The sequence below is a fragment of the Myxocyprinus asiaticus genome, chromosome 13, assembly GCF_019703515.2.
Source record: "Myxocyprinus asiaticus isolate MX2 ecotype Aquarium Trade chromosome 13, UBuf_Myxa_2, whole genome shotgun sequence".
NCBI lineage: Eukaryota > Metazoa > Chordata > Actinopteri > Cypriniformes > Catostomidae > Myxocyprinus > Myxocyprinus asiaticus.
The window spans coordinates 42,061,481-42,086,900 of NC_059356.1; the positions used below are offsets into that span (position 1 = coordinate 42,061,481).

Genomic DNA, 25,420 nt, shown 5'->3' on the forward strand with positions numbered 1-25,420 from the left:
CTGTGTGTTGCGGTTGTACAGAGACAGTTCCACCTCTAAAAACTAAATTGTGCCTAAGACAAAAAATTATCAAAGCGGCAGTTGCGAGCGGGGTGGCCAATGGGGTGGCCAGGCTTCAGTCCATGGTGGCCACGGCCACCCCTGGCCACCCCCTAGCTCCGCCACTGTTGGCAGATTGCATAAATTAAGTATGACATAAGGCGAAATATTTCCATTTTGTGCAAGTATAAATCTCTGATTGGGATGTTGCATCTATAATCTGGCAAGCCTGAGCATATTAAACGCTTGTGGATGCGTGATAGGTCCCAAAGCCAGATAAATGAAAGATCTAATAAAAAGCTTTCATGATAAATCGACCTGCGGGCAGTAGTTTGCCCTGGTCTGCAATTGAGGGTGCTCTAAGGTTCGTTTGAGGGTGCTTAGCACATGTCAGAATTTCTTTTATGGATTTCACATCAGCATTTAATACTGTACAACTGCAAATTTTAAAAGAAAGATTGCAAGATTTAGGTGTAAGTAGTTGGTTAATTTTATGGATTAAGACATTTTTAAGAAATAGGCCCCAACGCATCTGTGTTAACGAAGTCTCATCTGATTGTAAAGTCTTAAATTCAGGGTTACCACAGAGATGTGTATTATCACCTTTTACATTTTGAGTATATTAAAAGTCTTATACAGTGGTTTGATAACAGTCTACAATTGAACATTGAGAAGACAAAAGAATTATGCTGTGGGAATCAAAATAGGACAGGTACGGCTGGCACTTCATATGAACAAGTTATTATAAAAGGTGTAAAGGTAGAGCAAGTTTCAAATTGTAAATATTTAGGTACAATCATTGATTACAAATTCACATTCCAGGAAAATGTGGATCATATACATAAGAAAACAAGACAGCGTTTAGGTCTACTCAGGAAATGAAGACATTTTAGTATCGATAGGAGGGTCCTAACCATTGTTTACAGATTGATGATCGAAAGTATTTTAACATATAACATTGTTTCGTGGTATGGCAATTTAACAATGAGACAGAAAAATAAATTAATATGAGTAATTAACGAAGCAAATAAGATCACAGGCCAGAAACATAGTACATTGCAAGAGCTGTTTTCATACTTTATGGAAAAAAAAGGCAATTGCAGTATATTCAGACCAGTCCCATCCCCTCCATTCCTGCTTTGAGGCCCTCCCTTCGGGGCGCAGGCTAAAAAGAACATATATAAAAGATAATTTGCTCCATTGGCAGTGACTGTTTTAAACCACATTTTTAATTGAGGTACTATATATTTATATGGGTAGGTGTGTGTATGCGTGTGTATGCTATGTGAGTATATATGTGCGTGTGTATATATGCATATACATATATATATATATATATATATATATATATATATATATATATATATATATATATATATATATATATATATTGAGTTGTATTCACTAGTTTTATGTATGTTTTTAATGGGGACAATTGTGTGTTCCATGTGCTTTATTATGTGGTATGTAAGTGGATGTACAGTATTGTCTGATAAGATGTATTTTTTATGCCAATGTCAAAGATGAATTTCTGTCCAGGAAATCTGAACAGACAATAAAGTCAAAACAAAACATAACCGGGCCGGGGTCTCAAGATCACGTGAGGGTATGCCGACCCGGACCCCAGGCATTCGCTGGTGACAGAGAGCGCCTGTAGGTCCTCCACCCTCTTGATGGAAGTGAGCGCCACCAGGAGGGCCGGCTTCAGTGACAAAGTGCTGAGCTTGGCCTGCTCCAGGGGCTCAAAGGGGGCTCTCTGTAGGGCAGGTAGGACCACAGAGAGATCCCAAGAGGGAATCAGGCGCGGTCTAGGAGGATTCAACCTCCTCGTGCCTTTGAGGAACCTGGTGATCAGGTTGTGCTGCCGTGAGGGTCTCCCATCCAGTGAATCGTGATACGCTGCTACAGCAGCCACGTACACCTTCAGGGTAGAGGGAGACAGCCATCTCTCCAGCCCTTCCTGTAGGAAAGACAGCACAGATCAGAACGCGCAGCTCTGTGGGTCTTCCCCACAGGAAGAACACCAGTTCGCGAAGAGACGCCACTTCAAGGTATACAGCCGCCTCGTTGAGGGGGCTCTGGCCTGAGTGATCGTATTTACCACCGCTGGCGGAAGATCCGTTAGGTCTTCCGTGACCCATCCAGGAGCCAGACGTGGAGGTTCCAGAGGTCTGGCCGCGAGTGTCGGAGCATGCCCTGCCCCTGAGTGAGAAGGTCCTGCCTCAGGGAAATGTGCCAGGGAGCGCCAGGGCTACTGCCAGCATCAGATCTGAGAACCAAGTCGGGTTGGGCCAGTAAAGCGCAATGAACAGGACTTGCTGCCCCTCCTCCCTGACTTTGCACAGAGTCTGTGCAATGAGGCTCACTGCATGAAACGCATACTTGCGTAGCCCTCGAGGCCAGCTGTGTGCCAAGGCATCCATGCCGAGGGGAGCCTCGGGCAGGGAATACCAAAAGGGGCAGTGAGAGGACTCTCAGGGTGGCAAACAGGTCTACCTGCGCATCCCCGAATCTCTCCCAAATCAGTTCTCATTAGCCTTTTCTGTTTTAAGCAAAGGTGATTGGGGCTCTCAAGATCGAACCCCTAGTGTCACTACATCGACACAACATCGAGTGAGTGACAGACAGGGAACTATTGTTGCTACTATTGACTAAAAGCTCTGTTGCGTAGGCCATTTGGAACTGTTTTCTTCATAAAGTGAACTTTCAGAGCATTGGACAGAGACTGCTTTTCCAGTTGTAGTAGAATAAAGATGAGAAGTATAGCATTATACAGTGGAATTCAAAAGTCAACATTAAAAATCTGGAATCAAAATTGAATGTAAACCTGGAAATAAAATTGTTTTTAGTGTTTTAAAAATGTAAAATAAAGTAACACTATGATATAAAATGAATAATTGTGGCAGCGGGGGCGTGGTCAAGCATCTCTCCGGAGAGAGAGAAAGTGGTAAGGGCGCTTACACCTGAGCTAAATTATGTCTAACACCTGTCTCTAATTTCAGTAAGCACGGGGACAGCGGATAAATAGAGCCACACCGCAAGTAGAAAAGGGAGAGAGAGCCTGGGCACCACAGAGCCGAACAGGAAGCAAGAGTTTTGTGATGATGAGAGTTTTATTTTGATGAAGCGGTGTGTGGTTAAAGTTCAGTATTGCAAAGAGAAAAATAAACCCTTACCTGAACCAGGAAAGCTGCTTCTCACCTCCTCTTTACAATAATAAATATTGAAGATTCTGCTCTATTTCTATGTCACTAATCAAATAAGCAAATTTGTGACTTTGATTATGCTCACTTCTTTTTACATATGACATGTAGATCAGATTTCCTTCTCCCACTGAAGCAAACAAGAGCAAATTATGCTGGAATAGCTTTGATTTTTCAGGTTTTGTCCATGCCAGCTTGAGTGCATGTTGTCATTACGTTGCATGCTCCACTACTTCAACAAACCAGTTTTTATGCTCATATCATTTTAATGGGGGGAAACTGCATTACATTTGAAAAATGCTATTTTAAAAAAAATATACTGATCTGTTTCTCACCCACACCTATCATATCACTTCAGAAGACATGGATTAAACCACTGGAGTCTTATGGATTACATTTATGTTCTTTTTGGAGCTTCAAAGTTTTGGTCACCATTCAGTCACATTGTATAGACATACAGAGCTGAAATATTTTTCTAAAAATCATTGTGTTGTGCAGAAGAAAAATGTCATTCACATCTGGGATGGCATGAGGGTGAGTAAATGATGACAGAATTTTCTTTTTGATGAACTGTCCCTTTAAAACACAGTGACAAATCTGTAAAAAAAAAAAAAAAAAAAAAGGTAATCAGAAGGAGTTAAATGCCAGAACTTTCTAGATGCACTTTTGTGCTTAAGGCACATTTACTGCAACCCTCATTCCAGACATATTTTAAAGAATACTCATGATATTGAATACCCTGGTCATTGTTTACAGCATGCTTTTTACTGATTTTTTATCATTAGATTGGTTGGAATGGATTTTGTCATGTTTACTTGGCTTTTTGCATGCTATGCATTTTTGGACATAAAATAGGTTTTACGTCTCAGATCAAGACAACTCTACAGACATTTTGTCAAGCATTGTGGGGAAATGTTCTGTGACTGATGTCTTTTTGCCGTAAGATGTGGTATCATCATAACGTAAAACTGACAGCTTTTACGTGGTTTGATCTTAAAAACCACTGAAACCTGTTTTTTTCCCTCTCCGGTTGTAATGGCTTATTCTTTTCATCTTGAGTTTCCTGAAAATACAGTGTCAAATCAGAGACAATACACGTAATTCAAATTGCACATTTTGAAAGTGTTTTTAAACACCAGCTCCACACAAAAACACAATAGTTGAGTTCACGGGATGAAAGAGTTTGTACGGTACTGTAAGAAAATAAAATCTTCACAGTAAACACTGTAATGGTATATGGAGAATTGGTTTATGAAATCTGTATGCACTGCAATTTATATTCTGTTTGTGTATTGAAGTTGTATATGTTTCTCTTTAGTCAGTTTTTGTCTATTCACACTGCAAATTTGTTTTTACCCTTTTCGTAAACACCACAACTCATATTTGGTTAGATTTCAGGAAAAAAAAAAATTCACTGTCACCACAGGGTGTTTGTTCTCCTGTGGTTTTGTACTCAGAATCCAGGGCTTATTCACATGTTTGTGGCACACACGTGCACAAATTGTCAGAAATTTCAGGTTGTTTGCATGATCAACCATAGCTGAAACGTTTCACAATGCTTTTACATCTTATAGTCAGGTAGTTTGAACTGATTTTGCAAAGATTGTCAAAATTAGATTTAGTATTTTAGTCAATTGTGGTGGTTATGTCGATTGCATAAGAACATTGCTCCATTGCATCATATTTTCCTGTATTTATTGTCTTCCTGCAAACAAAGGCACTTGCGTAACACTTGCAGTAGCTGTAACAAATGGCAGATCAACCTTTTAAATCTTTCGGTTGTGTAATTTTGAAAATAAAAAATATAATTCTGTGTATTTTCATATTTAAAAAAAAAAAATGTATCTTGTAATTCAAGTCTGGTTTCTTCAAAGAATAATAAATCAAAATGTTATGAAAAGGAATTGAGAAGTCTTAAGTTGTTTCTGTCGGCAGTTTGAGATATTTCAGGATTTATTTAGGCAAGTATTTAGGTAATAACTGAAACAATTACTATAATCAGAACCTACTGAAATCTCAGTGTTAACCCTAAAAATATTAATTATTATCATTTTATTCATGAACTCATGTATATTTATTTAAAAAATATCTCATCAGATTACACAGATCTTGAGCAGCTGCATGGGAAGCACAGTATTAATAACAATATTATATTACATCTGCCACCCTGAAATTATGTCTCTCAAATTCTTTTACTGGGACATTTTTTTGATTTGCTGTTGAACAAAAAAGCTTTGGCAGTTTTACAGTTTTACAATAGAAATCAATGTGCATTTACCCCAGAGATTTCAATATAAGTGCTTTTTTTTTTTTTTTTTTTGTGTTTTTTTTTTTGGTTTTGTTTTGTATGCTGTTGATAGAGTTAAAAAATATTCTTGATCTGTTTACATTTTCTCCGGAGTTCTGTTTGCCCAAAAAAGCGTCAGCATTCTTCAAAGTTTCTCTCGTGTTCCACAGAAGACAGAAAGACATACAGGTTTGGAACAACATCATTTACATTTTTATCATTCACCTTTAACATAATAAGAGCTCATAAAGTGATGCATAAGCTCTGATTCAGATAATATCTCTCCCATGATAGTTTTTTTTTTACTCTTCAACACTTGCATTTTATGTAATATTTTAGTCTTTAGTCTATTTTAGTTTTATTTTAAGCATTGCTGGTAAAGGTACAACGTTTTTTTTTTTTGGGGGGGCATATAATTTCCCCCCCCTCCCCCCCACGCACATATTCTTAACACCTACCTAAAACCTTCACACACCCTCTCTTTGTGGTTTTCAGATCCAAGGTTGTTTTCTTCTTTTGCAAGAGTGTAAATCCCTCCCCCTTCCCCCACCGAGACAACTGACCTTTACCAGGGAACTTTTACATATCTCGTGAGCCTACCTCACACTCACTAAAACAATGTCATTTTTTCATACTGTCATGATCTTCATCATAATATAAAACCATTGACTGCTGAACTGTTAAAAAGACAAACAGATTTTGTATATTGAATAATGGTCCCCAGTATTAGACGCTGGTGTCCCCAGCAGGCTTCTTAACTAACATAGCCAGCATTCTTAGCTGGTCCACCAGTTTGACCAGCATAAACCAGCATGGAAATTCACGCTGCTCTGTAAAATAGGATACTACCATACCGTTAACAAAAACAAATCCTTGAGGTTGTGCAAGTAGCTGTGGTCTTGTAAGTGTGGGTGAACTACTGTCTTATTTCTGCTTTTTTCTTCATGACTTAAAAATAGATCGATGACCTCATTTGTATTATGATGTAATCCCACTCAAGTAAAATTGTAAGCATGTTAAACTGTGTGGTATATTTACAAATATGCACTATATGGCGAAAAGATTGAGGACACCTTAATACCTCATCCAGGTGTTGACATTTCATAACCATTAGCATTAATATTGAGTTGGTTCTTCCAAACAGCTTCCACTCTTCTGGGAAGGCTTTCCACTAGATGTTTGAACATGGCAGCAGGGATATGCTTCCACTGAAACACAAGAGCATCATTGAGGTCAGTCACTGATGTTGGACATTGAGGCTTTGCTCGTATTCTGCCTTCAAATTCATCCTAAAGGTGTTCAGTGGGGTTCAGGTCTGGGTTTTGTTCAGACCAGCGGTGTTGTGTAGATTACTTCTGAAATGTAATTTGGTACTGATCAGTAACATAATCTTTTAGATTACACTTTAAGGTAATCTGTTTATGGTATGGTAATTTACTTTAAGGTAATCTATAATTCTTTTGGACTCCTTTTGGATTACTTATTGCATGTTTTGTTGAAAATCTAATAATTTTAAATAAGCACTAATTAACACTCCCTTCATTAAACATTAGTAAATATAAAATGTATTTGTGAGTCACTAAAAAAAAAGTGCTTTAACGGTCATGAAAAACCCATATTACCCAAGATAAAAGACGATGATTACATGCATGTATTTTTCAATTTTACAAGAGAATTGTTATTTTGGAAATTCAAAATGGGGATTGAACTATTTTTGTTTTTGCTTTGAACTCAGTAATGAGAGAATGTCTCAAGATATGTTGTAGAGATGAACAATTTGTATCTCCTCATAACCATTTATGAAATGGTGTGGTCTTAATCTATGACTGCCATCCTGAAGCATGGGTTGAAGTGCATTTGGTGCAAAAGAACAAATTTGGATGTTACCAACACCTCTGAAATGTTTGTTTACAACATGTGTTTTTTTACAGAAGAGTGTCTGGAATTATGTACAGGTGGACTGGGGGCAAGGCTGCTTCCATTTTGGTGCACTTGGTGAGATCCCTATAAGCGAGATCCCTATAACCTGAGTTAGCGTGGAGGTGGCCTCCTCATTGGCGCCCCCAGTACCACCGATCCCTATACGCATATTATGCAGTCTGCATAGGGCACCAACTCCCTAGGGGGGCACCAGAAACTTCACTGGCTGCCTTTACTTGCACGTTATATGTTATTCAAAGACTCGGTAGCAGTTGTGGAACACAGACTATTGACTTGCGCTCGCACTTTCAACTCACGCTCGCCCTGCGCCTCGCAACATTCCTCGATCTCCCCCCCCCCCAATCTAACGATCCCAGAGCACTGCATAGGGCATCAATTTGCCCAGCGGCGGCACTTCTAAATGAAAGCATGAATAAATGCTAAGCTGTTTGTATTTCACCCATATTTCAAGCTCTGGCTCGGACTGCTTTCAAAATTTAGGAGTCTTTGGCTAATTGGTAATGTAATAAAACAAAATTATCATGTAATCCATAAAGTAACTGTAACTATCCAACACTGCAGGCGAGTCAGTATGTTTTCACTGGAATAAAGGAGTCTTGCTAAACCTGTTAATTAGAAGGGGGTATCCGGATAATGTTGGCCATGTAGCAGACATTCACACACAGGTCATATTTTAGTTTAAAGAAACAGAATGCACTGGTTAAAGTCCATATACAGTATGCTTGTTACCAGTGCAGACATCACTGACTAACAGATCGTTCATGTTGGACAAATCGTGGAACATCTGCCAGCCAAGTTATTCATGCACAGAGGATGTTGCAAGATTTATAAATGGTCAGTTTTGAATTAGATCCATATTTCTCAAAAGGGCAGATATGCTCTTCCTTTAGCTTTATTTACTTTCCTTAAAATCATGGTTCGCCTTGGGCTTCAGTAGAGCATTTTTGTATGTGTAAGTGGATTTGCATGCATGCATGCATTTGTTTGTATGCATGTATGTGTGTGTAGTCTGTGGGTATCAAATGTTTGTATAAAACAGGATGTGGTCCTCATCAAACTTTTGTGCTCTGAATGCAGTTCACGCAGCGTGACGAGCAGTGTGAGGCCCAGGAGGCTAATATTGGAAGTTGGAACCTGAAAAGTCAAACTTTTCTGACCCACATACTTGCTTTGTGACAGTTTCGGCTTCCTCTAAATCAAACTTTTAATGGTAACAAAATGCATTCTAGATTGAGTATACTCTCAGATAGACTATACAAGAATGTTCTTCTGCTTCGAACTTGAAAAAAATCAATCACATTTTCTCTTCTGTTGCTCTCCTTGAGCTTCAAAAGCCACTGACCTTTTGATTGAGCTTTTTTACTCTCTTTAAACACAACCTCTAACCTGCCAGCAAACATTGTGGTTACCCAGTCAGGCACACAAACACATCTGCACACAACGAGTGGAGGAGACAAAAGTGCAGTTGTCACACAGAGTAAGCAAGAGGTCGGGTGAGTGACAGAAAGGGAGGAGCAAACAGAACGAGAGAGGTAAAGAGTTTCATAAGGGTCAGGTGGAGAGACAGACCTCAGCATCCATGGTGCCTGTGTAGACAGCTGTTTGATAGACAGCTGAAGGCAAAGGGGTGAGTCTACACTTCAGTCTTACATTTACATTACAACTTACATTAAATTACATGTATTATCTCAGCAGTGTCGAGCTCGAGCATCAATCTGTTTCTGACAACAACTGACACAATTTGGTACATTTGTTAAATACTTTGGTAATTTATTCCATGAAAACACAACAAATATTATTCTTACCATGTAACTCGATAATATCTGGTATATGTACAGTACATTTATTGTAATGTGTACTTTGTGAGAGTAGGATGGGCTCCCCTCGATGAACCAGTAGTTCTTTTCTCCATCTAATGGAGTTGCTCAGTCACTTTTGGCTTGCTCACTGTGGGCATCAAGGCAAACAATGTGTATTGTGACAACCGCTATACAAATAAACTTGACTTGTGATAGTAGATAATATATGGGCAGATTTATAGCCAGCAGTGAAATATGAAATCAGAAAAGTATTTTGTGAGAAATTGCACGGTAACTAAGTGCAAACTGTTGAAAACACTGAACTGTATGCACTCCTAGGATTAAGAATGGGAGATGCTGAAGCATTTTGTGAAACTGAGAGTGAGAAACTGATGTTGCACTCAGATCAAAAGTTGAGGTTTGAAACGTATGTCATCCTAACACACTACATTGCTATCCAAATGACTCAGCATTCGTTTATTAAAGACTTGTGAGAGTGAAACTGCAAGGTCAGTGTTTGCAGTACATTCACGGGCACTGGTCGTTATTTACCACATTGACAGATGGGGCATCTTTGCTGTAAGTATTTTTGTGTGTGCCTTTTTACAAGAAGTCACCTTACCGAGTTTTTTTTTTTTTTTTTTTTGTCTGTGGGTGGCATTTTGTTCTGTTGGTGGAAATAGTTTTGACTACCCACTCACTAAGAGGGGCATATTGCTGGTGAAAATGGCAAACTCAGCAAAAGAATCAAAAGTTGGTTACGTCATATTCACACATCTAAACACAAAAGTTGTGTCAAGTATTTTGCAATGGAATTCAATGTTTGTGTTTTGCAGTTTACAGTTGCCTTTGGACAACATCCTGTTAGGTTAACAGCCACATAATAGAGGGCACAGTTCTGTATGTATCATACTTTCAGCCACAGGTAAAAAACCAGCAGCAGCTGTAGTTGTGCTCTCAGTTATATATTCATAGCGACAGTTTGTGAACTTACAGTTGAATACCGAGCTCGTTTCTGTAAGAGATGCCCCGGGCCTCTGACCACACACTCGCCCCTGCTATTAGTCGATAAGTCCCCTGATTAATATACCAAATATGATTGTAGATATTGATCATAGAAAACACATTAAGCTGACCACAAGTGTGGTGCATTGAGACTGAGATGTGGGTGTTACAAATTTAATTTTTAAAGTGTTAGTTCACCCAAAAATAAATTCTGTCATCACTGACTCACCCTCTTGTCTTTCAGACTCGAATTATGTTTTTTCCTCTGTGGAAAACAAATGGAGAAGTTAGGCAGAATGTCCAAGCTGGTCTTTTCATGACATGACATGAGCTATTTGCTGATCGTACAGTGGCTATATGTTTTTTCTGTCAATTTTGGAACTTGACAGCCCCCCATCCCAGTTCAGTTTCATTGTATGGAAAACTGCCAGGACATTCAAAAACATGTTTTTGCATTCCAAAATAGGTTTGGAATGACATGACGGTGAATAAATGAACACATAATTTAAATTTTTGGGTGAACTATTCCTTTAAACAAAAGATGCACTTTTTGGAATTTTGTGTTGTGTTTGTGTGCCCAGGATCCAAGTAGTGATGAAGCATTACTGCTATACCCCTCTCCTCATCTTCATATTACTTTATGGGACTGCCCAGTCCAGTCACACACAAATGGGTACGTGTTTATATGCGTTTGTGTTGCGCAGTTAGCAGAACCAAACTTGTTTTAAGCCCAGTTCCTAAAATTACAAGGAATGGAATACAAAACAAATGTTTACTTGATTTCTTTTGTCTTATAACTTTGCTTTGTTTTGTGATCTTCAAACAGAGGGACTGTCCTGTGTGAATGACTATTTGACAAACATTTCCTGTGTGTGGTGGAACTCGGATTTCACCCACCAGCGATGTGAGCTTGAGGGGGACAGGGAATTTGGGAGGTTTGTGACAAAAATTCTTAAGTCTGTTGTGTGTAATATTTTGGATGTTAAAAAAACATTCTACCATTCCTGCTTAATATGCATTCAGTAACATGTATAAGTAATTAGTAGGTTGATTTCCCTGAAAAGCATAACACTTTGGCTCTGTGGCACTTTCAAAACATTGCTCTGTTTGTTTTACCATCCTGATCAGCCCAAAATGACAAAATTAAATTTGAGGCAGGATTATCTGTTTGATTGACCAATAGCAGATGGGGGGAGAGTTTGGGAAACATGTTTGAAAACAATATATTTGTATACAGTATATATTGAAAACAATACATATATATATAAAATATAAATTATACACTTCAGATTTAACATTGAAAATAAACTTACAAATTGTAGTCTTGTATCTGAATTCAGTTTATTTTGTGATGTGTGTGTATAGAATTCCAAAATGTGAGCTGGTGCCACTGAAGAGTCATTCATATCTATTGAGAGGTTGTTCTGTAACCTTTGAGGAAGTGGTGAGCAGAAAATAGATGGATTTTAATACTTTTCACTTAAGCTGACATCTAGTATCCTCATTTTATCAACAAGTGTCCTCTCCTTTACCTCTCTCTCTCTTTCTCACAGAACTTTTTCTTTGCTGATAGGATCTGTTTGAGAGTGTTTTGCAATGGATCTCTCATTACTAAAATGCATTATCATCCTGGCCGACACAGTAAGTGGCTTTTTAACTCTGCTATTGAACTTATTCACAGTAGCACCATATTTGATTTTGGACATGAATGAAAACTAGGCTGTGAGAGATAAACTTAGTCTCTTTGGTGGCATTCACTGTATAAAGCTGAATAAAGCTCCTAGATCACATCTTACTCATAACTCATAAGTTTTTTTTATCAAATAAAATTTCTTGGAAAGATGTTTCGTCAGCAGAACGATCCAAAACACTTTTAAACAACTGGACAACCCATTGAAGAGACAGTACGTCTATCCTTCACAGCCTCGTTGTCATTCCCGTCAAAAATTAAAGATGCCACTTCTGTGAATAAAGTCCATAAGCAGTTGGGTTAATGTAACACGAACAGAATTACAGAAAGCAGCTGTTTACATTTAAATTTTTTAACGTTTTTAATGTTAAAATACATTCGTCTATCCCAGCTTACTTATCTCTCAACCTTAATTAAGACATTTGTTGGCTGATTTTCCCAAAAAGTGTAAAGACTGGAGCTTTTAAAACATTGCACTGTTTGCTTGAGCATCCCGACCAGCCAGATACAGCAACACTGGTTCAACCAATAGCATGAGTTTGGGGCGTGGGACTATCATTTTGGCAGAACAATTGAAGATGGGGGGAATATTCAGGAAAGCTGTTTGAAAACAATGTTTGTTTTTGCAATTCCGTTTGGTGACATTAGTGGTGTAGAAATGACACACTTCAACTTTTAGGATGAGGAAACAAGATTTAATGATTAAATCTACAGTTGTGAATAGATTTTCATTAGCAATTGCTATACAGTAGCATGGAGGAGACTATGTGTTTTGTGAAGCCAGATGCTTTTGTTTTATCATTTTAACAAATCAGCATTTTTCATCTTGGTTTATATATATTTTTTCCATTGACAGTTAAGACGCACCCACCAGATAAGCCAACTGTAAGCGGAGCCAACATAACGTGGAGTCGAGGCATTAACTTTCCAAACGACATTGAACATTATGAATTTGAGCTACAGTTTAAACAAGCAAACACAAGCTGGGAGGTAAGCATGCATTTGTGTTTGATTTATTTGATGTTTTATTTAAAGGTAAAGTGTGTCATTTGTACGCCACTGGTGTCACTAAATGAAATTGCAAATATAACCCGTTTTTACGAACAATTTGTGCATGCTCCTGTGTTACAGATGGCAAGAACTCAGTTTGTGTCCCATGGAAGTTCCGTAGTTCTGAACAATAATGAACTGACTGTAGGACAAGAGTATCAGGCCAGGGTGCGTGTGAAGCCAGTTGAACCAATAGATGCAGGTTACTTAAAGGGGGAATGGAGTGACTGGAGCCCTGCTGTGTCCTGGCGGTCTGAGACTGGGAAGACAGAACCAGAGGAAAACCCACCACTAGGTGGGACCTCCTGCCAACCTCATAATATAACACTGTGTTTGTGGGTTATATGCTGGATATATTATGGTTGTGTTGTATAATTTAATATTTCATTTATATAGTTATATAGTTTATATTTAAATATGAAAATTTACAATGATATATTCCAATTTATAATAATATATTTGGATCTACAACAACATATTCTGATTTATAACTATATATTCAGACTTACATATATTCAGATTTATAACTATATATTCAGGATTTATAACTATATATATTCTGGATTATAACAATATATTATGTATATGATAGCAGTTTTTCTCTTTTTCTCTGTCCGATGACATCCATACAGTTCTAATCATTGGCTTCCATGTTTTACTTGTTCTTGCTGGCATTTCTTTGATTATCTACAAGGTCAATAAAAGCAGCTGGTGAGTATAATGTTCAATACTAAACTTTGGTTACAAGATTGCAAAAATGCAGACCTTATTTAGAGTACAACGAGAATAAAACAGCTCATATAATTAGTTTGACAATCAACATTTTCTGAAGGTTAATCAAGTTTTACTGACCCTTTGTTGAAAAACAACAAAAATGTGACTTTTTCAAAGTTTCAGCCCCTATTTTTTATCCTGCTCATGGACAGCATCTTGTATGCATGTCTCTGTGTGTCTGTATGTGGGTGTATTTGTTTCTACCTATAGGATTTTCGTGTAAGTATCTGCATGTGTTGGTATCAGTGTGTGTGTGCCCACCTAATGTATTTGCATTTGTTTGTGCATTGGAGTAAGTGTTAGTATTCATGGTACTGTTTGTAGCAGTTACATCTGCTATATCAAACAGTTTATAACAATACTTTTTTTATGCAGGCTATTAAAACCAAAACATCAACATGTTCCAGATCCCTCCAAATACTTCCAGCCTCTTCACACCGTTCATGGAGGAAACTTCCAGGTGAGCTCAAGACACTACACACTAGTTTCAATGTGTTTGTGTATATGGTAGAATAAATATTACACTTAATTCAACCATAAACATAGGTATGGAGCCTTGATCCCGGCACAGAAGAAAATAAAATCTAGATTATTTCCCACAACTGCAACTTTAGTTCTCGCAATCACAACTTTGGTTCTCGCAATCACAACTTTGGTTCTCGCAATCACAACTTTGGTTCTCGCAATCGCGACTTTATATTTCCCAAACAACACTTTATATTTTTTCGCAATGCAAGTTATATCTTGAAATTGCAACTTTGTATCTTGCAATTGTGATAAAAATTTTCGCAATCGCAACTTTATATTTCCCAACTGTCACTTTATATCTTGCAGTTGCGACTTTTTATTTTACAATTGCGACATTATACCTTGCATTTTGCAACTTTATATCTAAATCTGACATTGCAGTTTTATTTCTTGCGATCACGGCTTCATATCTCTCAATTGCCACTTTACATCTTGCAATTGCGACTTATTTCTCACAGTTGCGACTTAATATCTCCCAATTGTCTCTTTATATTTTGCAATTTGCAACTTTATATCTAAATTCGCCATTGCAACTTTATTTCTCACAATCCCGTCTTTATATCCCTCAATTGTCACTTTATATTTTGCAATTGCGACTTTATATCTCCCAATTTTCAACTTTATATCTCCCAATTTTCAATTTTATATCTCCCAGTTGTCACTTTATATCTCACAATTTTCAACTTTATATCTCCCAACTGTCAACTTTATATCTCCCAGTTGTCACTTTATATCTCACAATTTTCAACTTTATATCTCCCAACTGTCAACTTTATATCTCCCAGTTGTCACTTTATATCTCACAATTTTCAACTCTATATCTCCCAGTTGTCAACTTTATATCTCCCAATTGTCAACTTTATATCTCCCAGTTGTAACTTTATATCTCCCAGTTGTAACTTTATATCTCCCAGTTGTAACTTTATATCTCCCAGTTGTCACTTTATATCTCACAATTTTCAACTTCATATCTCCCAATTGTCAACTTCATATCTCCCAATTGTCAACTTTATATCTCCCAATTGTCAACTTTATATCTCCCAGCTGTCAACTTTATATCTCCCAGTTGTAACTTTATATCTCCCAATTGTCAACTTTATATCTCCCAGTTGTAACTTTATATCTCACAATTTTCAACTTTATATCTCCCAATTGTCAACTTTATATCTCCCAGTTGTCAACTTTATATCTCCCAGTTGTCACTTTATATCTCACAATTTTCAACTTTATATCTCCCAGTTGTCAACTTTATATCTCCCAGTTGTCACTTTATATCTCACAATTTTCAACTTTATATCTCCCAATTGTCAACTTTATGTCTCCCAGTTGTCACTTTATATCTCACAATTTTCAACTTCATATCTCCCAATTGTCAACTTTATATCTCCCAACTGTCAACTTTATATCTCCCAGTTGTCACTTTATATCTCCCAATTTTCAACTTTATATCTCCCAGTTGTCACTTTATATCTCACAATTTTCAACTTTATATCTCCCAGTTGTCACTTTATATCTCACAATTTTCAACTTTATATCTCCCAATTGTCAACTTTATATCTCCCAGTTGTCACTTTATATCTCCCAGTTGTAACTTTATATCTCACAATTTTCAACTTCATATCTCCCAATTGTCAACTTTATATCTCCCAGTTGTCACTTTATATCTCACAATTTTCAACTTTATATCTCCCAATTGTCAACTTTATATCTCCCAGTTGTCACTTTATATCTCCCAGTTGTCACTTTATATCTCCCAATTGTCAACTTTATATCTCCCAACTGTCAACTTTATATCTCCCAGTTGTAACTTTATATCTCCCAGTTGTAACTTTATATCTCCCAGTTGTCACTTTATATCTCACAATTTTCAACTTTATATCTCACAATTGTCAACTTTATATCTCCCAACTGTCAACTTTATATCTCCCAGTTGTAACTTTATATCTCCCAATTGTCAACTTTATATCTCCCAGTTGTCAACTTTATATCTCCCAGTTGTCACTTTATATCTCACAATTTTCAACTTTATATCTCCCAGTTGTCAACTTTATATCTCCCAGTTGTCACTTCATATCTCCTAATTGTCAACTTTATATCTCCCAACTGTCAACTTTATATCTCCCAGTTGTAACTTTATATCTCCCAGTTGTCACTTTATATCTCACAATTTTCAACTTCATATCTCCCAATTGTCAACTTTATATCTCCCAACTGTCAACTTTATATCTCCCAGTTGTAACTTTATATCTCCCAATTGTCAACTTTATATCTCCCAGTTGTCAACTTTATATCTCCCAGTTGTAACTTTATATCTCCCAGTTGTCACTTTATATCTCACAATTTTCAACTTTATATCTCCCAGTTGTCAACTTTATATCTCCCAATTGTCAACTTTATATCTCCCAGTTGTCAACTTTATATCTCCCAATTTTCAACTTTATATCTCCCAGTTGTCACTTTATATCTCCCAACTGTCAACTTTATATCTCCCAGTTGTCAACTTTATATCTCCCAGTTGTCACTTTATATCTCACAATTTTCAACTTCATATCTCCCAGTTGTCAACTTTATATCTCCCAATTGTCAACTTTATATCTCCCAGTTGTCACTTTATATCTCACAATTTTCAACTTTATATCTCCCAACTGTCAACTTTATATCTCCCAGTTGTCACTTTATATCTCACAATTTTCAACTTCATATCTCCCAATTGTCAACTTTATATCTCCCAACTGTCAACTTTATATCTCCCAGTTGTAACTTTATATCTCCCAGTTGTCACTTTATATCTCCCAGTTGTCAACTTTATATCTCCCAGTTGTCAACTTTATATCTCCCAGTTGTAACTTTATATCTCCCAGTTGTCACTTTATATCTCACAATTTTCAACTTTATATCTCCCAGTTGTCAACTTTATATCTCCCAATTTTCAACTTTATATCTCCCAGCTGTCAACTTTATATCTCCCAGTTGTCACTTTATATCTCACAATTTTCAACTTTATATCTCCCAGTTGTCAACTTTATATCTCCCAGTTGTCACTTTATATCTCACAATTTTCAACTTTATATCTCCCAGTTGTCAACTTTATATCTCCCAGTTGTCACTTTATATCTCACAATTTTCAACTTCATATCTCCCAATTGTCAACTTTATATCTCCCAACTGTCAACTTTATATCTCCCAGTTGTCACTTTATATCTCCCAGTTGTCAACTTTATATCTCCCAGTTGTCAACTTTATATCTCCCAGCTGTCACTTTATATCTCCCAGTTGTCAACTTTATATCTCCCAGTTGTAACTTTATATCTCCCAGTTTTCAACTTTATATCTCCCAACTTCATCTCTCAGTTGTCAACTTTATTTCTCCCAATTGTCACTTTATATCTACCAATTGTCAACTTTATATCTCCCAGTTGTAACTTTATATCTACCAGTTGTCAAATTAATATATCTCCCAGTTTTCAACTTTAGATCTCCCAACTTCATCTCCCAGTTGTCAACTTTATATCTCCCAATTTTCAATTTTATATCGCCCAATTGTCACTTTATATCTCCCAATTGTCACTTTATATCTTAAAATTGTGAATTTTTATATTGCAATTGCAACTTTATACCTTGCAAATTGACTTCATGTCGTAATTGTGACTTTATATCTAGACCCGCAATTGCAACTTTCTCAAAATTGCTATTTAATATATCCCAGTCGTCACTCTATATTTTGCAATTGCAACTTTATATCTTGCAATTTGCAACTTTACACCTAAATTTGCAATTGCGACATTATTTCTTCCAATTGCGACTTTATACCTTGCAATTGTCACTTTGTATTTCACAATTGCGACTATATCTTGCAGTTGCGACTTTATTTCTCGCAATTGCGACTTTATCTCCCAATTGTCACTTTATATTTAGCAATTGCGACTTTAAATCTTGCATTTGCAACTTTATTTCTCATAATTGTGACTTTGTTTCTCACAGTTTTAACTTTATATCCCGTTATAGTGACTTTATATCTCATAATTGTGACTATTGTTTGCAATTCCAACTTTAATTTTCAATAAATATTTATTTTTCTAGATATAAACTCACAATAACAGGAAATGAAATAATGGCAGAAATATTCACAATTATAATATTTAAAGTCAAAATTAGCTTTTTTATTACCCTTATCCTTGGTGCGATCTGGTTTCCACACAAAGGTACTTCCTACAGTATAAAATAATAATAATAATTTTCTGCAGCTTCTCTAGATTCTGTACAACTAGATTTTTATTCCTGAAATTTAGCAGTGGGGTGCTGTAAATATTGTAAGCTCCTTACAATATAGTTTTTTTGTTTTTTTTTTCATAGCCAGGATCTACAGTATGTCTACTTCCTGCAATATTGCTCCTTACAAATGCAGGAATTGCTCTTGATAAAAGCATCTGTTAAAGGATTTAATGGAAAAATTCATCAGTACAGTATGCAGTTATCTCTCTCACTTTCTATGTAGTGTATTCACACAGACTCATATAAGTGAATGGAAACACACAAATAACAATCTCAGGTTCACATATTCGTCTTCTTATGCGAAATGTGTTGGCTGTACAAACTCACACACACACACAATGATATACACAAATTGCTTGTTATGTTTCTCATTTGTAAGTTGCTTTGGGTAAAAATGTCTGCTTAATGACTAAATTTATGTAAATGTAAACATTTACTTAGCTGTGTAAATGGGGATATACAATAGACTTCTATTGTTTTTATATAAGGCTCATTGTAATTACTGTTAACTACCCCTGAATAAAAACTTTTTGCATTTTTAGAATATATATATATATATATTTATTTACTTTATTAATGAATTGTTTGTCCAAATGAGAATGTCCTCAAATGGAGATTTTGTCAGAATTTTGGGGACAAATTCTTCTCCAAACTAGCTAGGTGCATACACACACACCCCCCCTCTCTCTCTCTCACACACACACACACACACACACCCATATTTAATGATGTGGTTGAAACATGCAGTTCTTGTAAATGCTTACTCATTTCTTTCTTACAGCTAACAAAAACACACACACACACACACACTCAAACATTTCCTCTTGCCTGTCCACAGAAATGGCTGGGCTGTCAGAATTCTGTTGGGCCATATTTAACCCCACAGTCTCATGATGACATCTCACCTATCGAGGTCTCTGACATATGGGACGTGTCCTTGATGGACTCCAACGTTCGGATGTCTACAGCCACACTCCTTCACTCCAATCAGGCAGACTCTGGCCTCGAGAACAGCGGAACCAGCCATGCATCCTCGTCCGGTTTCTCAAATATTGGCTACTTCTACAGCAAATCCCGTTCAGGGTCCTTGTATCTAGAAACCTGTCCAGTGTATTTCACCTACCACCCTGAGGAAGGCCCAAACCCTGCTCTCTCGTCGTCCAGCTCTTACGAACGTTTGCAAAACCCAAGTTATAAAGTTGAAGTGCCATTGAGTCCAGAATCTGGATTTGACATGGAGAAGCATTATGAGGAAGACCCTGATGATGAAGAAAACAATGAAGAGGAGACCAGTGTGACTGAAGGAAATAATTTGGTTTCCTACATTATCTCATTGTCACAGGGTTCCTTGGGTTCAGTTCGCCCCATAGAGAGTTTTCCTCCCATTACCGTCTTCACACCCTGTCCTGAATTTGTGAGAGCGCCTAGCTGTAGTTTAACCTCTGAGCCTGCAGACGGCGCTGTGGTCAGACCCTCCTCTATGATCGAGCACTGTGGGAGTGGGTATCTGACCCTGAAAGAGATGCAGAAATTCAGCAACAAATCCATCTGAGTGCAGGTCTTTTTGTGTCTCCATCCATTGTTTATGTGCATTAATTGGCTGTAGCTCTACAAATTGTAGAAATCCAACACCTGGCAAGCTGTATGGGCTATATTATGACAGCTTTGAATAGTTAAGGCCACGTCCACAACAGTACGTTTTCGGTTGAAAACTGAGTTTTATGTTTCCTAACATCATCGGGTTTTTTTTGTTTGTTTGTTTGTTTTAAATATGCTGTACTAGCGATCATCTTCGAAAATCCCAGTTTTTGGTGGAGAAAAACGGCGTTCCAGTGGGGATGAGCAGCGTAAATGTAGCAAATGCGTCAATGCGTTTTCAATCAAAATAATATTTTTGTGGACGTGATCTAAGATTCTGTTCTACAGCGGCATTATAAGCTAGATTTTAAGTCAACATAAAATTAAAACTGACCGTATTTATTGCTTAATACGTTCCTCATTTTACTGTCCACGTTTTAATTTGAAGTTTTATTCATAAACTTTTAAGTTGCTCCGCCTCTGAGATGACTTTCCTTTTCAGATGATGTCACAAGGCTGCGTGGGCTATTTGTTAATTGGAGCCAATTAACTATTCAGGCATTGTTCTAGGCTACTGATGCAGGCAATGTAGCCTTTCTAAAAATTGCCGATAGTTCTAATCAGGAAGACTTGCAGACTTGAGTGAAATTTAAGATGACATTTATTTGATGGATATAAAACAGAAATGTAATGTCTCTCTTTGGCGTAAGCCCCATCTGGCGGTCCAAAGAAGTTGTACATGGAACCATCATATCCTGCCGGAGATAGGAGTCAGGGGCGAGGAGCCTACCCCCGTGCAGGACGGGACTCAACTGGAGGTGGTGGGGTGGTGGAGGTTGCCGTGTTAGCACACTGAAACAGCAATGTGATAGATTGTGAGCAGACTTATAAAGCAATGGCTTACATGTGATTGGCTAGGAGTTACCTAGCTAATGGTGCGATGATGTACAGCTGCTAGTCTTCCCGCTAGAACCAAGCTGCGCTTACATTTAACGCCGCATTTTACGTCACTTTTTTTGTTGTCGTTTTTTTGTTTCGGTCATCTTGGAGCTACACTGACACCTAGCGGCATGGTTATAGCATCATTCAAACTCAAAAGTTTTCTGTTCCCAAATCCTTTGTAGAAGTTCACTATTCACATTCAGCCATGATTATTTTAATCCATGAGTGAAAGTGTCCAATAACAGGGTGGTTACTGAGACTAAGGGAGCAGTATTCGGCTGGTCATGTGATTCTAACATGGCTACCCCTGTGTGTGGACCATCTTCATGTAGAATAAAACCACTTTTATAATGTTACTGATATGACTGGAATCTTCATTTTAATGCGAGTGCTCATGATTTTATACATATGTTAAAAAAATTACGATTTATGTCTTTAAGAGTTACACTTTCTTAATGAGGAAAACAAATACTGAGTTTACCTTTAATATTTATGTAAAAAGGTTACAAATAGCACAGTTGTAATAGCAAATAATGAAAAGTAAGTCAAGATGCACTGGAGCCTGAACTTAACCTTAAGTCTACACGTCCTGGTCACCATCTTGTTTTCATTCTCTCCACAATCAGCTGCACACTCGCATTCAGCTCTGACTTCATTCTTATATGGAAAGCCTAAATTTCATATTCCAATCAATTTGTCGTTTCATGCCGATTTTAAAGTGTTTGAATTTTGTTCAGCACACACTGTATGAAGGAAAGCAGTATGTCTGTAGTATCCAAGTCTGCTTTTATAAATCTATTAATGTTTTTTTTTTTTTTTTGGTTTTGTTTTTTTTACCATTATTCATTGTAGCCTGTATAACTTTAATGATCTGTTGAATAAATTGCCACCACTAAGCTTTTATATTGCTTTTATATTACAGTTTATATATAATCTCTCAAATTATTATTGACTAATTAATGATTTGGCAGTAAAATCTCTCTTTTTAATAGAGTTTTAAAAAGTTGGCTTAATTTTTGCTGCTATTGTTTTTTCATCTTTAAAGTTACTAAATGTTATGAACATGGTATAAATGCTGCTTAAGAAATATGTGAACAACAGTTTTATATTCAGGGGGACAATTCATGAACGCAAACGGCTGTTATTGGTTCAATAAAAACCTCTCAACAACACTCCTATGTATTTCTACCATATTGTGAGATTCATATGACTTCTAAAATAAGATTCAAATGATTGAAGTGGCATTATTTGTAATTATTTTATAACAGTTGTGGATTGTACCTTTTTAGAGTATCATTCATTCATGTAATGCTGTGATATATTCACTTTTTTGTATAAAGAACACAATTATTTGGAATGTTTTTGGTTGTTATGTTACAGTTTGTTTGTTTTTTTACTTTTTAAGTATTTTCTGTAGTTACTCTTGTATATCATTCAAATTTAAATATAAAAAAATAAATGACAAAACCCAAAATATGCTAGGTGTAAGTGCTATGCTGTTTACAAAAAAGGCTTGAGTGTGTCTGTGTTGAATGAGTGGAGTTATTGCAGGTAGTATGTGGTCTGACATTTATAAGTGCCAGCCCGTTTCCGTTCATTGCTTTGGAGTGCGGCTTGTGTAACCAGACAAAGTCAAGCATATTTCCCCTGCGAGGCCTGTTAAGTGAGCCCAGTGAATTTAAATAGGGCAATGTCCTCTGAAAGAATGAGGAAATAAATGGACAGACAGGCAGGCATGCTTTTTGATTTGAATGTGATGCAATCATTGTCACTGCCATACTGGTCCTCATTTCAAAGGAGTCATTTGGGTGGTCCTGTCTTGTGGCCTTTGCGTGATCGGTGAAAGGTGCTATACGTTGTTCCTGGCAGGCTACTCAGCTTTACAGGCTCCATATAGTTAGAATTATGGTGGGGGTGGCTGCCTTCCAGGAACAAACTGAGGCACCTTTGAACAATGGGCTTTACTTTGGCAAAATAAAGAGCTCCTGCTGGTAGATGTCGGAACTACACCATTCTAGAGGCAAAAGACCTTTTTCTGTATGTATTCAAAAGAAAAACAATTCTGCAAGAACAATTGGCTAAAAAATTATTATATTAGGTCTACAGTAGATATTTTACCAGTGACTTATTTTTCTATGGATTAGTTTATTATAATTACTTATTATATTTATTTACGTTTCAGATATGCAGCAGGTACTGAGATATGAATTAAAGGAAACGCACCAAAATAGTGAAACGAGAGCATGAAGGAGGAATGTTATTTAATCATATATTATTTACAATTCTTAATCAATCTTGACAAACTATATGCCATTGGAAAGCTCAAATGCTTCAGATCTCCAGTTTCGATAAGTCCACTGTCACTACAGATAGTTCACTCCAAACAGATTTGAAGTAAAACACGCTGAAGATTAGCAAACAGGCGATCAGTTCAACAAGTGATGAGCTGTTTACTCACAAAAGCAATTTATTTAGCATACTTAAGCATCTCCTCCATTGACATCCATTCAAAAATAATGGCCTCTGGTCTCCTCGCCAGCATACTGGTACATGTTACTTTTTTGGGGGGGTTTGTTGCTAACATTGATGGCCTCCCCTAGGGACGTTAAAGATGTCTTATTGGTTCTTGTGTAACTTGTGGCAAATCACAATGTGGAAAGTTTGAATATGTGAATGTCTGAACAAGATTTGAGAGCTACCACAGAAGGCAAGTTTTTCAGCGAATATGGACGAAAATTTCATTCTGTTTCATTCTCACACAGAGTTCAGACTTCAGAAGACTCTGAATATAGCATACATGTCATCTGGACTTCTTTAAGGGTCCATCTATGGTGCTTTTTAGTACTTTTTGGAGCTTGACAGTTTGTGGTCACTGTATTCTTTCATTGTATGGAAAGGAGCAGCATGGACATTCTGCTGAACAATTCATCTTGTGTTCCACGGGAAAAAGAAAGTCATACAAGTTTGGAACATGAGGGTGTGTAAATGACGACAGAATTTTCATTTTAGATTAAATATTACTATCATTTCTAAATCAAACATTCCTTAGTTGAAGGTGCTTATTAGACCTCAAAAAAGAAAAGCTTAGTTTTATTATATATATTTTTTTCCATGAATACCCATGTTGACAGAGAATCATTATGCATGCAAAGAGGAAAATACTGAAAGGAAAATAAGGGAACAGATGGAGGGAATGTAGCATGGGCTGAATAGAAGACAAAACCAAACTTTTGTCAAAGGTCAACGACAGACCTTAATTTTCTTTCCATATGGGGAGAATGAGATTATTGCTATTACATAAGTACCACCAGGAATGTAACCAATGACCCAGACGTACTAATGCAAAACAGATGAGAATGTGTATTTTGAGAAGGATGTGTATTACAATATGTGTGTGCAGAACCTCAAATGCACTATATGTCCTTTTTTTATAACAATATGTTTTTAATGGTTCATATGTGTTAAACATAAACCATTACATGCAGTATTGGCCATTTATTTTCTTATTACAAATAATTCTCCTAATTACTGAGATTTCCTTAGATTACCTTGGAATAACTCATATGAGTTTTTTTCTTTAACCCTAAGAATTAAAATTCACAGTAAAGCTTGTTGCGCACCATTTGTGCTACGGACATGAATGATACCTAAAGTGGTGTTACTTTTTCACCTGGCAGATGATAAAACTGGTGAAAAAAACCCAAATACATACCACATTTACATGCACTTAAGAAAACGGTTTATTCCAGAGTTTTTGCAAAAAGCGGCATGTAAACAGGAATGCTGATTTCCTTACGCTGTTTAAGGGATTAAGAGAAAGCAGTTTAACGCAACTGGGTTTCTTCCAGAGAACGTGGCTTATTGTGATCATGTAAATGCATAAGTGACTTTGTTACAGGTTTTTGAGAAGTGCACATGTGCGTGAACAGACCGGATATCAAACATCATAGGATGGAGCCCAACAACAAGTCAATACAGCGGAAATAATTCAACATTTCTGGGAGTACAGTGGGAAAATCACATACACTATAAACTATACCCATTTATACACCCAAATGTAAAATATCGATGGTCCCTCACGTTTGCATATATACGCTCCTACACTGGGGGAATCCCAGAGTTTGATGTAAGAGGTAAACTGCACTATTGCAGCACAATTCAGCTGCAGGTCACAATTAAAAGTGAAGGAAACAAACACAGCAACAACTCTGGAATATCATGAAATGAAGCGTAGCAACGGAGAATAAAATAGTGAAGTCTTCCTCGGATGCCATGTTAGTTATTTACACAAGCATCACATGGAAATTATGAT

General features: G+C 36.9%; 2 protein-coding genes across 3 annotated transcripts in view; both read left to right on the top strand.

Moving 5' to 3' along the window:
• Nucleotides 1–25,420, top strand: part of LOC127450051 (testis-expressed protein 33-like) — a 304,945-nt gene that overhangs the window by 6,621 nt on the left and 272,904 nt on the right. The window lies entirely within an intron of this gene.
• On the top strand, nt 8,936–22,575 carry LOC127450026 (interleukin-2 receptor subunit beta-like). 2 transcript variants are annotated; one of them, XM_051713732.1, is made up of 11 exons: nt 8,936–9,097; nt 10,519–10,758; nt 10,856–10,947; nt 11,101–11,209; nt 11,640–11,718; nt 11,828–11,915; nt 12,821–12,954; nt 13,096–13,309; nt 13,647–13,725; nt 14,164–14,248; nt 19,427–22,575. In XM_051713732.1, exons 3-11 carry the CDS (start codon nt 10,869–10,871, stop codon nt 20,138–20,140), a joined length of 1,581 nt encoding a protein of 526 aa, XP_051569692.1. In that variant the 5' UTR covers nt 8,936–9,097; nt 10,519–10,758; nt 10,856–10,868; the 3' UTR covers nt 20,141–22,575. The 2 variants fall into 2 exon arrangements, with proteins under 2 accessions (XP_051569692.1, XP_051569691.1); XM_051713731.1 differs by lacking the exon at nt 10,519–10,758 and having other exon boundaries at nt 8,937–9,097.

What these genes read in the sequence shown, in the direction of transcription:
- LOC127450026 (XM_051713732.1), top strand. Translation starts at nt 10,869, where the DNA reads ATGAAGCATTACTGCTATACCCCTCTCCTCATCTTCATATTACTTTAT. An exon ending in GGGGACAGGGAATTTGGGAG is followed by an intron (nt 11,210 to 11,639) that starts GTTTGTGACAAA and finishes GTGTGTGTATAG; the next exon opens with AATTCCAAAATGTGAGCTGG. An exon ending in AGAGGAAAACCCACCACTAG is followed by an intron (nt 13,310 to 13,646) that starts GTGGGACCTCCT and finishes ACATCCATACAG; the next exon opens with TTCTAATCATTGGCTTCCAT.